Source organism: Poecilia formosa, unplaced genomic scaffold, assembly GCF_000485575.1.
Source record: "Poecilia formosa unplaced genomic scaffold, Poecilia_formosa-5.1.2 Scaffold55, whole genome shotgun sequence".
NCBI lineage: Eukaryota > Metazoa > Chordata > Actinopteri > Cyprinodontiformes > Poeciliidae > Poecilia > Poecilia formosa.
In genome coordinates, this window is record NW_006799994.1 from 1,335,626 (window position 1) to 1,354,982 (window position 19,357).

Sequence of the window (19,357 nt, forward strand, 5' to 3'; positions counted from 1 at the left end):
AATGTGAGTCTTCCCACCGCGGAGGGAACCAGAGGAGAAACAGGGCGGCTTGTAAAAAGTTGCCTTACATTTTGGAGTCGGACTTGGTGGGACGTTAATGCTCGCAGTGACACCATGTGGAGAAAACCAGGCAGCAGATCCAAGCTGCCATGGCAGAGAAATATCTAAAAGATTGAAAAACAGCAGGAGTACATTTCCTCCAAAACAAATAAGATAAAAAAACAACTCAGAAAGTTTCAAGAAAAAACTTTAAGTTTGAAAAGTTTCAAGAAAAAAACTCAGAAATTTTGAGATTAAGCTAAATTTTCTTGAAAAAAAACAAAAAACTTTTGGAGTTGTAAAGTCAATTTTTTTGGCCTCTTTTTTTCTATCTGGCTCCAGCGCAATCGCAGGTGAAAAATTAGCTTTAAATCTTTATTTACAAGGCCTTTCAAAAGTATTCATACCCCTTGAATATCAACTTTACGACCAGAAACATTTTGATTAATTGGTTATTGATTTCTGTAGCGCTCAACAACCAGCTGAGGTGATCAAAGTACTCTCCCATACAAATCACAGAAAAAGAAAAATCAGAAATAGAAATAAGGAACAATGTCATGGTATTAAAAGCCTGTCTGCTTAGTGTTTCTGGTAGACTCGGTTCAATCGAGAACCAAAATTGCAAAATGTGTTACATTTTCAGCTGCTGTGATTCTGTGATAATCTGTCGCCATCTGGTGGTAAAGTCTACAATAAGTTCACAAATAGAAACAATTTTTGCAGAGAAAGCAAGAAATATGCTCATGATGAGCATGCTCAGTAAACTCTGAATTAATGTTTTACTTTAATAAGAGTAAAAATAAATTGAGGACAAGTACAGATATGACAGAAATAACCAAACAGCATCAGATAAATCATCTTTTTATTTATAAAGTGATGCAAGTGCTTTCCAGTGCATCTTGTTTACCAAGAACATTTTAATGAATCAAAAGTAAATCACTCCTATTGTGCAAATGTTTTCCTGTTTTCCTTTTAAGATGATAAACTTCACAGAGAGGTTTTCTTGTTTTCTTGTGTTTTTTATGTGAAAAACACAAGAAAAGTAGGTTCAAAATACATCTTGCATCAAGGAAAGCTTGCAGGTCATCAGTAACTCATCATAATTGTTTGCTAGCAGAACTTTGAAGGTGAGCAGTACAACATTTGGAAAAAAAGACATCATGTTCAAATGTAAATTCTTGAATTTTGAAAGAATGTTTCCTTAACTGTTTTCATAATACATTTAAAACCATATTTTTTTTAATCTGATACGAATTCTGATCAACAGAAAAAGGAATATGTAAATGTATAATATACATATTTTTAAATCACTGTATGTATTTTCCAACAACAAAATGACCTAAAATTAAATGCATCAGTTGCACATTTTGCAATAAAATAAAATAAAGTGCTAAAAAATAACATAAAAAATAATTTTCATATATTTGCTGATGTTCCTAAAGGTTAAGATCTGAGCTGCTAATTTGGCTGAGAATTTGTTGTCTGTGACTCAGCAGGTTTCATCGTCTTCTTCCTGTTCAGAACCAAGAAGCTTTGAAACCATTGATCTTTATAAAGGCACCTTAAAAAGGACTCCACTTATTATTTATTATTTATTTTAGATTTAAAATAATTCCTGCAGAGCTAGAATTAATTCTAAAGCAGAATCTATCAATTGTGGATCCATCAGAGCGTTGGTTAGAAGTGAAGGGCCCAGGTTCATTTCACATAAATGAGCATAAACATTCATAGTTTTATAAACTTGACTATTGAATTTAAAGTTTTATAAACTACTGACACTATTGTAAATTTAATAGGTAAAGTGTGAGTCTGTTATAATTTGTCACATTTCTACCGTGCAGAAGGGTCGCAGCTGAGCTTCTCATCATCTGACGGAGAGGCTTTTTGTGCTTCTCTGCCTCTGTGAGTTATTTTCACATAAATGCCATCTTTGGGTCCCAGAGTGCTGGAGGATTTCAGGTCAAGAGGAACCTGAAACACAAAAGTGGAAGCAAGAAAATTATTAACTGGGAATTGTTTTCATCAATTTAGAATGTTTATTTAAATTTCATTCAATCACAAAGAAGTTTTAAATACAGTAATCTGACACCATTCTTACTGTCAGGTCAGCCAAATGAATCTCGTTTAGAGCCACAAATGTCACACAACTTTTTGAAAAAAAGATAAATGCAGTCATTTAAAAAAGGACAACAATTTTATTTATATTTTTAGAATTTAAAATAAAGAAACATAAAAAAACGAGGATTTTTTTTCTGTAGGACAGAATATGGCGTATGTAATGGCTACATCTGTCACAAAAAGCAATAAATCAATTAATTGCATGATAAATAAAAGCTCAATAATTTCCATTTGCGTTATTTTTTTCTCTTTCTACCAAAATTGGCCTTCATTTGTCTCTAATAGCCCATTTTTGAGAGCAGTTTTGTTTGGAGAGAGCTCATAATTCATTTTATTTATTATTTCTGTTTTACTTATTTTGCATATTTAAAATGTGTTAAATGTTCATTAGAATTTAAAATTTATTGATTAGCATTCTGTTACTTGAAAATGCTCTCAAAACAACAATATCATTCTTTACTGTAATAACTTGTGGGACAATTTATTGCCTATTGCCTATCGTGACAGGCCGACTAATGACAAGAAAAACAGATCTAAAAGCAGGTTACTAGCACTTTCACTGTCATTTCTTGTGGAAATTCAATGCAAATGTCATAGGAATATAATTTTAAAACATTATCAGGTTCTGTTTACATTTTTAGCCAAATGTTTTCCCACCCACCTTGGTCTCGGAGCAGGTCTCGATGTTGAACCTGTGGAACAAATGGGCCAAAGCTATCCGGATCTCCAGCTGGGCCAGCCTCATCCCCACACAGTTCCGCGGCCCGGCGCCGAACGGCAGGTAGACAAACGGGTGACGACTCTCCTTCGCTTCCGGTGTAAACCTGGACATGGGGCATACTCTTTACACTAACTGTACTAATTACAGTAAATCTTTGAAAAGCAGAAGTGGAGCCTTCTGCACAACCAATAAGAATGCAGCAAGTGGTTTCTGGATGGAAAGTTAACAACAAACACTTGTGTCTTTCAGCAGCCAAACGGCTCTTTTTCCATACACCAATAAACATGTTTTATTGGTCTCTTGGGCAGCCGAGACCCAAACGGAATTTCAAAAATGTGAAATATGAATTTGAACTAATCCTGTTCAAACCTTAGACGGGTTTCTCTTGACAAGACTCAGAACAGAGCATCGAGAGTTGAGATAATAAATCAAATGAAAAAAGAAGAAATCTAATCAAACTTTATTTGTGTCGCATGTTTCAGCAACAAGGCAGCTCAAAGTGCTTTACATCATAAAAAACAAAAATCAACTGATACATGACATTTTTCCAAGTGGCGTCATTTACACATCAAAATGTTGGTCAGTCTTGCTAGTGAATACCAGTAATCCCTGAAGTACCTTTCGGGGATGAAGCGGTCCGGCTCGGTCCAGTGATCCGGGTCGTAGTGCAGGAATCCTACTGGGATCTCCAGAGTCGCTCCTTTGGGGAGAACCTGGCCGTTTACCACACAGTCATGGTCGATTTCTCGAGCAAACCTTGATGAGAAAAATAAATCTTTTAGATTTTATGAATCTGAATCATTTTGCCTTTTTTAAATAAACAACGTAAAGCCTGTAAACATCCTGGAACATCAACGACGGTTCACCTGAAGCCAGGCGGGTAGAGCCGCAGAGCTTCACACACCACCATGTCCAGGTACTTCAGCTCCTGGACGTTTGAGTAATCCGGAGAATCCTAGAAAACAGATTCATTTAAACCAGAGCAGAAGGAGGAAGATCTGATTGATCTGATCGGATCAACATCATCACACACAAACTAAGGTTTTTGTGTTGATATTATCACATCGGATTTACGTGATGTCACTGCAGGCAGAGCTGCCATCTTGTTTTACAGCTTCCATTTGTTTGGACTTTTAATGTTATTGCCAGGCTGTGATGTTTTTTTAAGTTACTAGAATAAAGTTGTTAAATTCAGAGAATGAAATTGTAATTTTATAAAAAGTCCTACACAAACAATAAAGAATGTTGAGCATCTTCTGAAGTTATACTTCACAGACTGAGATGGTCGTCCCAAATCTTGATAAGTCTGAACTGCAAAAACAAAATATTACCAAGTAATTTGCTTTAGATTTTAGTGCAAATATTTTAGTAAACTTGGAATAAATCAAAACTAATTTACAACTAGCTCTTCAGCAAGATGTCGAAGCTTATTTTAAGTAAATAATTCCTTAATATTGATGAAAAATTACCAGTGGAGCTGTTTCACTTATAACATTGGAAAAATGTCTTGTTAAAAGTGGAATAATCTGCCAACAGGAACTTATGGAATTATTTACTTAAAACAAACTCCCATATCTTACTGAAGAGATGTTTGTAAGGTAGCTTCGTCTCATATTTACAGAATTTGGACAGAAATATTTGTTTTTGCAGTGCAGAAGCTTTTTTCTCTTTAAAATTGCTTTTTCCTTCATTTTAAGACATTTTCCTGGTAAAATGATGTGTTTATTCTGCTAATATTACGGCTATTATCTTGTAATTAAACAAAAACAATTGTAGTCCTAATACTCAGTTGTCCAAGTCACTGAAATAACAGCCACTTCTTGAAAATATTTCCAGTCATTTGTGATTTCTTTTCTAGAAAAGAAATCAAGAAAACTCTGTATTTTATTATTTAGGCCATAATAAAATACAGGCCATTATGTAGGACAGGCTTACATGTCTGGTGAAGAATTTGTCGATCTCGTCCTGAACTCTGCGCTGGCAGTCGGGGTTGATGGCCAGCAGGTAGCAGGTGAAGCCCAGCGTGTTGCTGCTGGTCTCGTATCCCGCCAGGAGGAAGACGAAGGCCTGGCCGACCACCTCGTCCTCCGTCATCATCTTCCTCAGCGGATGCCTGGCGGGCGACTCCTGCTGGTGAGCCGACCCATGTTCCCGATCCGAGCAGGACGCCAGCTCCTCCGAGGGGTTGGCTGTGTCGAAGTGCTCCAAAGAAACGCTCTCTTTGCCGGTTCGAGCGTCCAGCATCAGCTGGAGGAAATCCCGACGCCGCTGCAGGAAAACAGGACTCAATCCTCAGGATATCAGGAATTAATAGTAAAAAATATCTCCTTCTTATTCCCAACAAAAATCCGCACTAATTTATTTCGTCTTCCACAAAAAGAAACTCCTAAGTGTGGCTGATGAAACATGAAAACTCCATGAATATTTCCCAGTCCCTGCTTGTTGCACAGCAAGAAGCCCCACCTGACTGGGAGGCTGCTCTTCTCTCTGCTGTATGATCTTCTGAATGATGTTGATGAAGAAGCCGTTCATCTGGTCTCGCCTTTTGTTTGGGAAGAATCTCGCAATGGGAGCCATGATGTTGGGAAAAGCAACTGGAAAAAAAGGAGAAGATATCTGTCATAAAAATGAGGCTATTATAAATAAATTAAAATGTGATAAAGTTATGAAACATACTGAAAAACAACATGAGAGGCCTGAAGAAAGAGAAGGAGAAGAAGAGCTGAGCGTGGCGGACAAACGGATCATCAGGGTTGTTCTGAGAGTCGACCTGAGTGCCGAACGCCACGCTGGCGATGACATCCATGGTAAAACAGCCAAAACACCTGGCAGCAGGAAAAAACAACAAATTCGTTTTTAAAGAGATAAAATTATTATTAATGCTCAGTTTCATTTGCTCTGTTTACTTGTGGATGTCAAAGGCTTTCCCTGAGTCAGCATGGACCTCCAGGTTCTTCATCAGAGCATCAGCAGCCGTGTTGATGAGCGGAACCATCTGCAGCAGAAAAACAAATTTACCCAGAACCGGATCAGACCAGAACCTGGACCGGAACCAGAAACCACATCCTGGAAAGAGGCTTTTCTGGACCAAACTGTCAATAAATATTTTTAAAAAACTCATGAGAAAGAAACGATGTGATGCACCATCAACCTGAGAAAATTCAGATTTTCTCACATCTGACAGAATATTTTAAAATGTGGTTAATAAAAGCAATTAAAACATAAGAATGTAAATAAAATTAAAATTTACAAAAATTTAGTTAAGGCGCAAATAAATCATAATTTCCATCCAAGCTTATTACAGTTTAGATGAAACTTTTATTGTCACACTTTTCAGATTGCCAAACTAATTTTATTATCAGACAAAGATTGTTTTATTTATTAAGGGATAATGACTAACCCAGTTAAGGAATCACTTAAATTGAACCTGTCTAACAACATGAAGTAGGCCACAGTTCATGGAAACAAAAAAGAAATGTATTTACTCAGATTAAATTTGTTTCAGATTAAAATTAGCTTTTTGATCTGAAACATGCCAGTGTGACAAAAAAGCAAAGTGAGAAGAAAAATCTTTCTTTGTAAAAAAAAAATATATACTGAATTTCATCACATCTTGTCAAATTACAACCACAACTTTAATGTATTTTATTGAGATTTTATGAAAAAGAATGGAATAGAATGTAATACATAAATAGTTTTTTTACAAATTTTAAATTCTGGGATCTGAATACAAGTACAAGCCACACTTTTCAGTTATTTACAAAAAAGGTAAATAAATTACATTCCACATTACAAATATCCATTGTTCATGTGGGTTTATTACTTGACATCCCATAATAAGTGCATTAAAGTTGGTGGCTGCAGTAAGAAAGCATTTAGTCATTATTCTCTCACTTCTTTCATCTTGGCAGCACTGAAGGACGGGGTCAAAATACTGCGGACCCTTTTCCACCGTTCGTTCCTCAGCATGAGCAGGCAGTCCGTCATGGGTTTGGTGGCAAATCGAAATTGCTGAACAGAAAAATAAAATAACAAAAACAGAGGAGTTATAATAAGTTTATTGAATCATTTCACTTATTTTGAAGTCACACAGTAACTGAAAGGTCGACTGAAAGGTCGACTGCAGTGACTGAAGTTCTCACCATTCTGTTAGGGAAGCTGGTGAAATCCCTGACCATCACCGATCTGAGCATGTCGGGGTCGGCCACCACCACCACGGGTCGGCGGCCCAAATAATACCTGGAACACAACAACAACAGATCAACCAAACCTCATGAAAAACTTTAGGTTGGGTTTTTATTCCATGCTCTATGAGCATTCTTAGCAATAACTAAGAAATAAATAATTTCTTAGTTATTACAAGCTAAGAAATTTTGAGACTACTCTCAGATATTTTCTAGAAAAAACATGGAAATTTGTTGGAAAAGTCAAAATCTGCTTAAAAAAAGTTCATAAATTTTGAATGAACGTTTCTGATTTTAAAAAGTAAAAATCGTTAAATCTTTTGACTTTTGGAAATTTTCTGAGTTGCAAAGTGCAAAAAGTTTCAGTTTGGAAACTAAAATTCCCATGTTTCTTTTCTAGAAAATTTCTGAGACTAATCTCAAAAATGTTCAAGCACATTTTTCTGAATGTTTTTCATGCAGAAATGTACTAAAACAGCCCTAATACACCGCTGTAACTAATGTGAGGGAATTACAATAAATAAATATAAATAGATTACTCACCCACACACTCTGCCATGTGTTTTTATAAGTTCAGTGAGAGGTCTGAAAAAGCCCTGGAAGAATGTTTGAACATCAGAAATAAGAAGTCATTAAATGCCAGCCAGAAGAAACATTTTTAATAAAACCCAGTTGCTTAGATGGAAATACAGATTTTATTTCTGGATAGGCGACTCATTCTACAATGTGTTTGCAACAAACCCAGAGCAGAAATAAATTTGTCCTTTATTTATCATATGTCTTGTTGTTATCCCAGCATCCATCAATATTATCACACATATTTCTTAATATTGTGCAACCTTAAAGATATTCTTATTTTTTATAGCAGGTTATGTTACCTCACGGAAATAGAATATGTTGCCAAAGAAAGGCACTGGCTTGGGATGTTTGATTCCACACCGAGCGAGGACTGAGAACGGATAGACCGAATACCTGCACAAGATGAGAGGAAGACGTTTTAACCAAAGCAGAAATGGAAGTACAATAAAAACTTCCAGTATAACATCCTATTTCTATTCAGTTACAATTATTTATACTTGCATTCACGTGAAAGAGAAAATAAATAATCACTACATGCCATTATTAATTAAACTATCAAATCAAAATTAAGTTCACACAAAACATCCAAAATAGAGAGAAAAGGTCTGAGAATTTAAGAAAGGGTGTACTTTCTTTTTACTGTGACGTTGTACTGGAGCTTCCTTACCAGTAAAGGAGACACAGAAAAATGAGGAAGAGTCCGACTGTCACTGTCGTTCTGCTGGCCTCCATGTTGAAGACATTCAGGAGGTCACCAGCAGCCTCCATGGTGGAAAAACTCTATTCTCTACCTGCAGCCTGAAACAAAAAGAAATGAGTTTATTATGTTTAATCTAAAGCTAATCCTATGAGAACAATTTACAAAGTATTTTCATGGATAAATTTCTGATTAAATTCAAACATCCAAATAAATAAATCTCAATAAATTTAGTCAGCTAGAAGAAATGTTCCATGTATTTCTATTAATTACAATGATTATATCTTACAGTTATCATAAAACCAAAGTTTAGTCTCTCATAATTAGATTATTACATCAAACTAGAGGTGTGCCGATAGATCGGTCACCGATCATAATCGGGCGATTTCCGTGAAAAAGTGCATGATCGGTGATCGGCGATCATTGGCTCTTGTTGCCGATACCGATCACTTGCTTCTCATTTCCCAGCCTGCCTGTGCAGCTGGTCTCCTTTTTCCTTCACTCTGCGCAAACGTGCAGCAACAAATCCTAAGCGATGTGGAACTATAACGCACTGAGTGAAAGGGGAGGTTTGCTGCGTGTTGCGGCGGAAAATTAAAGCACGTGGGGTGAAGCAGGTCAAAATGCATCAACACAACGAAGCTAATACGACATAAAAACAATGCCATACTTGACGGAGTTTGGCTACATCGAGGCTCAGTGCAGTAAAAAAGACATACGGAGGATCAGATAGCAGGTAAAGCAGCGCACAGCAACAAACACTCACCCGGATTAGCATGACGGTCAGAAAGCTAAACAAATAACCTGGAAAATTATTTAAGTCTTCGAGCTGCGATGTAAGACGCTGGTTCTGCTCTCCTGTTGAACCGCTGCTACGCTACAGGTAGTAATATTTCACAGACGGAGCTTCGCTTCTGCTCCACCTGGTAGTGACTCTCACACCGAACAGCTTAAAGCTGCAGCATCTAACTTAAAAAAATACATTTTACATACGTATTAAAACTTTCGCTGTCCTAACATGAGACAGATAATCTCTGAAAAAATAATCGACCTCCTCCCTGATCTGCATAATTACTCCGCTCAGTCAGAAACAGCCAATCAGAGCTAACAGTAATCAGCTAGCCGCCATGCTATCAGGAAGTTTTCATTCAGTAACTCTGGATTGTTTATTGTAATGGATCCTGTTTTTGCCTTTGAATGCTAAGTTTTATACTTGAACTTCTTGGCAATGTTGAGAGGTTTTATTTTGGCTCTTTGTATTATTTAGCCTCTTCAGAGCCTTCATATGTTATCAGTCTGTTAAAGATAGTATTATCAATAGCAGTACAAATTTTGCACAATTTTGTTTAGTTTTCTTCTTGGAAAAAAGTTATTAAAAACAAGTTTTTGTCTAAATTAAGGTGAATTCATGGTTCTTTTTTCCACATAATGTAACCGGTAGGGTTTATGATAAAAAATAAATAAATAATAATTATGTGATCGGTATCGGCGATCTGTATCGGTGATCGGCCCTCATGGGTGATCGGTATCAGTATCGGCAGGAAAAAACCTGATCGGCACATCTCTACATCAAACCAATAAAAAGTATAAGCAGAAATGTTCTGTTATGGCCGACACAATCAAGAAGACTGTTGAAGTTCTCTACTAAAGGAGCTAACTTCTTAAACAGAGCTTTATCAAACTATAATGGAAGGTTTGGTGGGAGGAAAAAGGTACAAAAGCAAAAGGGATAGCCACAGCCTTGATAACCTCTATTCAAAAAATAAAATCACATGCATAATAAAACATTTGCAGATGTGTCCAGGACATGGGCTCAACTGTTGCATTCCTTCTGTTCAGCCACTCCTGAACCAAATATTTCAGTTTTCTTAGAAAATAAATTAGCTACACACCAGAATCATTAAACCCTTGAAATACATCATTCTTTGTGCTCAGTTTTTTTTTTTTTTTTTTTGGATGAGTTACAATAAGGCGACTGGTCATATAATATCTATTGTGAAATAGAAGAGCCTGGTGCTGCTACAGTCACACACTTTGACCTAAAACCTTTGAAACAGGAAAAACTCGTTACACAAGACACGTGACGGTAACGTACAATGTGTCACTGTGTCAGCAGCATTTTACAATGTTTTTGTGGTTAAAGTGGCCTTTATTCAGGAATAGTTCAATGGGAACCAGGACAGTACACGGATCACGGCCGGGAATCGAACCCGGGAAAGTTGCGTTGAGGATCATAGCCTCTGAATTTGATGCACGTTCTCTAAAACTGAGCTACCTAGTGCTCTTCACACCTGAAAGTTAATGTAAGATGGAAATATAAAGACGTTGCACACCTTTAAATATGATAAAACTATCAACTTTAGTTTTTATATTTGAACATTGTGACATGGACACACGTATGAAGACAACAAACAGTGACACTAAAATAATTTATGGATTAAGCAGATTCATTTAAGCTAAGACGTCTTATAAATAACTGTAGCAAGTTCTCCTTACTTTAAAATCTTTGACATTTTAATGTGGTAAAAGTGAATGTTTAAAATTCCCGACACTCACCGGTTCCTGTCCTCTGCTCTCAGTGTAAACATTACCAAACTGCAGCGCTCTTCTTTTTTTACCATAACCTCGTAACGCAACAGGAAGCGCTGATGTTCACCGCCACCTTCTGTACCGGAGTGGTATGACATGGAGTTCCAAGCTAAAAGAAAAGCTACAAACAGACTCCTTCATAGTTTCTTTCGCAACTATTTATTATTACATTAATTTAAAACATAAAATAAAAACTGAATAGAGTAAATACATTAACTACAAGCTATTATACGCGTCTGTAATGTTGTTTCATAATTGTTATGAGGCAGTTTGTTTGTTTTCTGTTTAAGTTTTTATCCTCTAGCTTGCATCGATTTGCCCATGGCTCTTTAACCCTCAACCGTAACTTTTCATAGCTTTGGCCAATATGCTTAAGAACTGACCAATGTTGTAAATTAAAATTTTATTTTAAAATACCACCTTTAGCAATTTCACATTGGTGTTTTCACCTAAGGATGAACTAATAGTGCCAGGAATACTTTTTTTATTCCTAGCAACCTACTGAAGCTACTCAGTAGGTTGCAAACTATGTTTTTTGACGTCATTTTCGACAAAAATCGAATGGAATCTAAAACTATAGTTCTTCAATTTAAAAATCTAAACTTTCCATAGTAAGTAAAAAAAGCTTTTGTTTCAAAGAGTTGTGCTGCTTTCTTTTATGGATTATAAAAATACCTTTGTAAGGGATCACTGTTTTATGACAATATAATTCTGTATCTTGGTGCCATAATGATTATTTATCTTCAGAATAATAAACAGATTGTTTCACCACATGTGTTACATCTTTGATCTATTGTTACTCTTATAATTGGTATTATACCAACAGTCAGAAGTGGAGTTCAAAGAGATTTTCTATATTAATTAGTATCTTCTCTCCAACATGGGAGCAATAAAAAACACGCGTGACCTCCACTATGCAAATAACAGGAGAATCTGTTATCTGCCAAATGCAGTACTTCAGCTTGTCTGCAGAGGGCGCTCTCACTCCATTTTGTTTAATGACTATCTCTACAAAAACAGAAATCAATGTTAATTTAAATCCATTTTAGATTATAGATCTTTGAAAATATTCCCATCTACAACTATTATATATTTTTAAAGAAATTAAAATACATCAAGAATTTTAACAAATGGCATTGTTTTTGATAGATTTCAAATTCCAAAGATTGTCTGCAGGTGAATTGATTTGAAAACATGAAGCAGCTCAATTTAAGCTTGAAAAACAAAAACAAAACAACTTTTATATTAGCATATTTAGAACAAATAACAATATGAATATATATGGACTAATCTCATAACAGTCACAGAATGGACAAAAAAAAAAAAAAAAATAATTTTAATTGGATAAATTCTAAAAAAGCCCAAAAAGGAAAAAAAAAAAAAAAATAATAATCAGAATGTATTCAATGGATCTGTGGCTACTTACAGCCATGAGTAATATTCAGAGAGGCATCTTTTTGTTTGCATGTGGATCAGTGTTTCTGATTCTGCAAGCAAAGTATTCACAGCCATCCATCAGGAGACTTGCAAAAGGCCAAAACACATTTGGTTTGTGCGACAAATCAGTGGCAGGATCGCAAAGAACAAACAAGAAGACTCAGGAATAACTTCCAGCAATACATTTAAGATTAGATAAATCGTTTAAATTTGAAAGGATTTTTACTCCTAATGACAGATTTGCTGCCCTTCGTTCATCCACCATTATCATTTTGAAAAGAACGGAAGATTTTCAGCAGATTTTATGTGCAAAGCTTCCTGTCAACTCTTACTGCTGGCTTTGTTTTTGAAAGCTTAGCGTTGTACAGGATATCAGTATCTCCAAATTTGGACACTTATGGTGGAAATGTTTAGTGAAAGAGGCTTTTAAATTCCTCCATAATGTGCTGGTTTGCTGAGTCTCCAAACTCCTGACCTACAGAATTTATAATCATGTAAATCTTCACTTCAATAACAGAAACACATGTTGTGACTACCTTGTACACTTTGGGTAAACTTTGATTGTAACATCATCTCTTTTTGACATTCTCAGCTGCATTGTGACTGTCTGATTTTTATTTATAAGTTTATTTATCTGAGACATGGAGATAAAGGGAAAATGTAAAAATGAACATAAAAGTAATTCTGTTCAGAGTAAAACAGAAAAATAGAACAAAGAAGTATCTTATTCCAGTGGCATTGTTGTGATTCAAAGGATTAATTTACTGCTTAGTGCATGTATGTTTAGTTAAGTCCACTCATTAAGCACTGCCTCTTGTGCACATGTGATGCTGATATGCAGTTTGTCTTGCAGGAAAAGTGGCAGACCCTCAGGGCAAATAAGGACATTTAAATTCACATGACACAGCATCCTAATTATGCTCACGCAGTGACAATTACTTATCCAAATCCTTTGAGGTGTTAAACAAAACTGAGTCAGAGTGCTCGTATGTGTGCTCATTAAACATGTTCTTAATCAGTCAAAATCTTTCTGCTTAAAGCTGGCAGATCATGTGCAAACATGCAGGACTTGGTACTTTGTTTCTTATCATGATAAATTAATCCACAACGGTTGCAATAAACTTGGGCTCCTGTGAACCTTGAGTCAAAATAATTTGGTATTTCTGAGAGATTTCTTTCTTTCCAACAAAGCAGGATTGCACAATGTTTCTGGACTGATAAACATGCAGCATCTCCAGCTCAGTATGCAGCCAGGCAGGAATAACAATGGGAGCTAGAGCGGCACTAAGCCATTAATGGAGAGACGAGCTGAAGTCAGAAATAAGGAGGTTGGGTTTGGTCTGCTGTGAGGACCGCCAGAGGGCACTGGGAGTCTGAAATGAAACCATCTCCCCTCCTCCACCAGCCCTCTACCACTCACACCGCCTAAAGCCAAGCTGTCCAACTTTATGGTATGGCTGGATGCAGAGTGGGATATACTATATGGCTGTATGTTGGCTTAACTCTGTAGATGTTTGCATTTTTTGGATTCAGTGTCAAGCCGTCAGTAGTGTTTGCTCCTTTTTCTTGGAAATTTGAACTTTTGTAAAACCCTGAGACCATTTTTGCATCATTCATAATCTTTCTAAACTCCATCAGGGATCAGTTTGCAGGGCAGCCTTTAACAGGGCAAAACAGCTGAGGGGAAGGTTGTGTCATAAACACAGAAAAGTTCAGCTTTTCCACACTTACAGTCATTGTTGTTGCTGAATGTAAAGAAAAATGGTTGAAGCTTGAATTTGCAAACCAAATAATAATGCATGTTAGGTTTTATTCCACAACATGGAATTATATTTTAAAGTTGAGCTGGATTTTAGTTAGTTATTTTTTAAATCAAATTTTTATATATATCAAAAATCACCTTTTTGCCAAAATGGTTTTGTTTTTCTTTTCTTAAGCAAAGGTCTAAAAATCAGCCACTGTCCTCTTTTGCTCTGTTTCACGAAAAAAACCATTCAGCAGCTCATGTCTGCAGTTATAATCACGCCACTGTTGCCAACTCAGCAACTTTCTTGCTGTATTTAGCCACATTTCAGACCTAAAAAAAATGATTCTGGACAAAATCAGAATCAGGAGGTCAGATTTTTAAAAAGATTTGTAATCGGCGATCAGCCAGAAAATTGCACTCAGTGCACAACTAATTTGAATGTTTTTGCCAAGTAGAGTAAATTAACCGTAAATGTATTCTGTCAAACAGAAGCATGGGGAAATGTAGAAACTTATCCTCATAACTCTTTAAAATAAACATCAGTCAGCTGCAGCACAGAGTCAACATTTCTGGGATTTCCTAAAACATGCACTTCAAGTGATCCTACAGCGCTGCCATCAGATTTTAAACTCTTTCATTAGTAATTATCTTCAATCTTTCTCTTAAGTTCAACAATCCCTAATGTTTTCTGATGAAATCTGCTGTCCTTATTTCCATGTTGTCTCAAGTCTATTTGTAAAAGTTTTCGGTTCCGTCTCGACAAAAACAACCAATTACTCCTCATATAATGCCGGCCGTAGTGGCCCTTCTTTTCACGGCCGATTTGTCTTTGTGTTTGGGCTCTGGGCTCCATTGTGCTGCCTCCCGTCCCTATCGCTGACCGCCTGGCTTCCTGGCCCCGGCTGCTGTCACTGTAAGCCTCATCCGGGCTGATTTACATCATATTACTCCTGATTTGAATGAGGCCTGCTGAGAGATGAGGCAGTCAGACAATGGGCCGACACGGCGCAGAGGAAAGGGAGTCCTGAGGAACTCTGGATCACAGATATTTTTGTTTTCCTCCGTCGAACAAAAAGATGCACGCTTGGTTTCATTTGAAGGAAACAATGGAGAGATTTTATGGTCAACTGAAAAAAACACATTAAATGGAATTCCTGCCTGTTTCAAACTGACTTTGTTTCAATTTTAGCAAAGAAAAAAAGATAACAAAGATAATCAAATAGACCAAAATATCCAGTTGATTCTGTTGTAACATGTTGGTCTATTTAAAAATGTAAATTTTAACACATTAAAAGAACACAAAAATGGATCTTGAATTATCAAATGTGCTTTGCTGTTATTTGACAAATTATCATCAAAAGCTCAAACTTCCTGTTGTTCGGAGGTTCATCCAATGATCAAACACTTTGCAGAATTGGTGACCTTCCAGCCCCAATTAAGACAAAAATCAGGACAGAGTCAACACTCTGCTTTTTCATGGATAATTATTCCAGTGTCCAACTTGTTAATTGGTCTGAGAAAGTGTGTGATGAATATGTGTGTGTCTGAGTGACCGTGTTATTATCCGTCAGGAGAAGGGAGAAGAGAGCTGCACTCTGGAAATGATTTGTTCAAGTTCACTATCCGGGTCGCCTCGAGCACCACGGCGATGCAAAGCAACGAAGATTATGATTTGAATGACAAAAACACAAAGCCACCTGTCTGCAGAACAGCACAAATGGATGCACATTTGCCTATCAGGATAAACACCACAGAAAGGGAAGGAAAAACAAAGAACAAACAATTTCATTTGCAAAGAAAAAAATAGCAAGGCTTCCAGTGAATCCTGTTTGTCTTTTTCCTTAAAGCAGCACAGCAACAATCAGACATTTTGATCTATTTAAATTAAAATACAAAGGAACTGTAGTTTATTTACTGCATTTTCTGGGATTATTTCAAAGAAAAAGACAAAGAAACATCTGGGTGATGCAAACTCAAACTGCTTTGTGAAAGGATTTTACTTGGATTTTACTGTGATGAACTAAATCAAAGTATTGAATTATCTGACTAATTGTAATGTGGATCTTCATTATTCTGGACAGACAGGAAAGCTGGTCTGAGTTGATGTGATAATGAATTAATCTAAACCTGCAAGATACTGAAAAAACACAGGAATGATAAAAAAATAAATAAATAAAATACACAAACACAAAGAAGGAGTGTAACAGAGAAATGCTGGAAGTTTGTTCCAGATAAGAGGAGAATAAAAACTGGATGCTGTTTCTCCATGTTTGGTTCTGGATGCAGAGCAGAACCAGAACCAGAAGACCTGAGAAGTCTGGAAGGTTGATACAGCAGCAGATCTTTAATGTATTGTGGTGCTTAGCCGTTCAGTAATCTAAAAACTAACAGAGATATTTTAAAGTCTGTTCTCTGAGCTATAGGGAGCGAGAGGAAGTTGCAGCAATCAATACAACTAAAGATAAACACATGGATGAGTTTCTCTAGATCTTGCTGGGACGTTAGTCTATTAATCCTGGAAATGTTCTTCAGGTGATAGAAGGCCGACTTTGTAACTGTCTTTATACGACTCTGAAGGTTCAGGTCAGAGTCCAAGAATGTGACAAAGAACATATGTAAGCATCACAACATTCCTGAGTTTATCTAGCAAACTCTTGATTTTTGGAGCTCAGAAATTTCTTTGTTTCTTCTACAGCCTTTCTGAGAATAATTTAGTTGCTGCTGTTTGATGGTCAATGGAAAGTTATCCTCATTGAAAGAAAAAAGATTTAACCATGCATTGATTAGAAACATACAACATTGTACAATGGCCAAAAAGGAGGAGTAAATTTCCACCAAAAATCTCAAAAATTTTGAAATTAATCTCAGAAATTTTGTAGAAAAAAGAAGGACATTTCTGAGCTACAAAAGTAAAAAAGAAAATGCTGGAAAAAAGTGGGCACATTTTTTGGACATTTTCAAAGTCCAAAAAGTAGACTTTAGTTTCTAAAGTCTCTGAGTTTGACTTTAGAAACTCAGAGAATAATCTCAAAATGTCTGAATTTTTTTGGCTGAAATTTACTCGTCCATTTTATTTCTATCAACAATGCCGCTAGCACATCATCGTAGAAACACAACGTTGGAGATGAGGGGTCATGCACCTGTTTTGCTTCACCTGATATTTGCACTTGATGACAGGAAGGACATCAGTGTTTATTCTGCATTCTGTATTCAGTAAGTGTGTGCATGTGTTTGCCTGCGTGTGGGTTTTATCTTCCCTCGGGTTCGCGGGAGAAAAGAGGGCTTATCTAACCATGTGAGCCTCGTGACAGCTGTTGACATTCAGAACATCATTCAGAAATCCACAGCTGAGCTTCTCCACATCCAAGACAGACACAGTGAAGGAACAACGATCGCTTTTATTTTTAAATTCCCTCTGAATGGATTAATTTAAATGTGTGAAGGCGGAGTGGTTTAGTGTTTATTCAGGGCTGATAGTTGCTTTGCCCTGCTGAGATAAGATCTGTCTAGGTTGATGCAGCCTGTGTGAATAATGCATTAGAGTTAATGACCCCTCCCTGACCAGGAGATGGACAGAAATATCCCTGACGTCAGCCTGGATCCTCACGGTAGCCAGTGGCTCAGAGAGGGGATATTAACTCTGCAGAGCGTCTCGGGGATCCGCCACACCTCTCCGTCCGCCTGTCTGTCTCTCTGTCAGGGAAGGCATCTGTGTCACACTCTCCCTTTCTCTTGTCTCTTTGTGGTGACGTGACAGGCATCTGTGAGCGAAGAGGAAGGAACATACAGACAGATCCAAAGATCATGAACAAAGATGTATTTTAACAGAAAATGTTTGTTTACATTAATATGGGGAATTTTCACAGCCCTGTAATCTGGCTGAGGGATGCAGCACATTTATCAGAGCAAATCTATATTCTAAATACACAATTTGACCAAAATATCATCATATTTTATTCATTTTTTTAAAGTTTTCAAACAGTTCCTGCAGATAATGGCAGGAACTTCCCCTGATTTTGCATCTGGATTCCTGAGATTGGACTTTCTCTCCTCCATCCAAACAAAAGACGAGGCATGTGCGGTAAACAGTGTGTCAGCCAACAAAACAGGCTTTTTGGAAGTAGACAGCTCCACAAACACAACAAGACGCCCGATTGTTTCCAGCATCCACTTTTGCTCTGATGGAAAGTGGAAACTCTAAATATTTAATCTGCAGCTACAGTGAGTGAAGGAAAACAGCGGCAGAAGAAAGATTTCCTAGATGGTAACTCAGGTAGATTTATTAACAATTTAAAAGGTGGCCAAAATTGTCCCTGCTCCAGTTTTGATTCGACAAAACATATAAGAAAGCACACAATGTGATGTTTTCATTTATAGGTTTCATTTATTAAATGAGTTCATTTAATAAGGTGTTTTCTGTTTGTTGGTTTGTTGCTATGAATAAATGAGAAGTTCTTATTTTATTGAGTTTGGTTAAAGTATAAAAAGTAACTTCTCTTTAAAGTATAACCCTACCCTCTGATAAATTTTAGAAAAATTTCACCAAAGTGGGAGGAGCCAAGAGACACTAAGGGGCGTGGTCACATAAGGGATGAGCGGAGACTAAAGAGTAAAATACGTTTTGTACGCTAAAAAAGTTTATCCTTCTTAACCATGAGGTTCTGACCTTCATAAACTTTATTAAATGATACCAACCTCGTAACTATTTGGTAACATGATCAGTGTTTTTTTTTTTTTTTTTTTTTACCGTTTCCTAGCAACAAGAGGTGGATTTAGTAACGCCAGCTTCCAGTACTGCAGTAACCAACAGGAAAATTAAAATGCTTAGGCACAGTTTGACCTAAAGAGGGCAGCAGTGAGACGTTTTCAGGCATATAATAAAAAATCTCCCTTTTTTTTAAATATGGAAGAAAACATGGCAGAGAGGGAAGCTGACCTTAACACACAAAGACACCGGATCTCATTCAGGCGACCTCAACTGTGGTTTTTATCCAAATTAGCAGCTCTACCTCCATAATCTTCCATGTAAATTACATGAAAAAGCAGTCAGATTCATGTGATTTAAAATAATAAACTACTTGCATTCAAAACAAACACCTGCAGGTTTAAAATAAGCATAAAAATGCTTTAAGAGAGCTGAATTCTCCAAAGAGGAAAAGCAGAAATAAACACATTTGCTCTCCCCCACACTGGGGGGAGAAGAGATTAATGTAAAATTGAAAAGCATAACTGAGCTGATCTGGATC

General features: G+C 36.7%; 1 protein-coding gene and 1 long non-coding RNA gene across 2 annotated transcripts; both read right to left on the reverse strand.

Moving 5' to 3' along the window:
- Positions 1-883: 883 nt before the first annotated feature.
- Positions 884-10,987, reverse strand: tbxas1 (thromboxane A synthase 1 (platelet)). Its single transcript, XM_007553210.2, has 14 exons — positions 10,895-10,987; positions 8,309-8,439; positions 7,941-8,034; positions 7,606-7,658; positions 7,021-7,117; positions 6,773-6,889; positions 5,785-5,873; positions 5,555-5,703; positions 5,342-5,472; positions 4,814-5,146; positions 3,745-3,833; positions 3,497-3,634; positions 2,819-2,981; positions 884-2,010 (listed from the first exon to the last, which is right to left on the reverse strand). Exons 2-14 carry the CDS (start codon positions 8,407-8,409, stop codon positions 1,870-1,872), a joined length of 1,695 nt encoding a protein of 564 aa, XP_007553272.1. The 5' UTR covers positions 8,410-8,439; positions 10,895-10,987; the 3' UTR covers positions 884-1,869.
- Positions 10,988-17,489: 6,502 nt separating this feature from the next.
- Positions 17,490-19,134, reverse strand: LOC107836380 (uncharacterized). The gene is made up of 2 exons (XR_001662263.1): positions 18,778-19,134; positions 17,490-17,872 (listed from the first exon to the last, which is right to left on the reverse strand). It is a non-coding gene; the product is annotated as an uncharacterized LOC107836380 (long non-coding RNA).
- Positions 19,135-19,357: the final 223 nt, after the last annotated feature.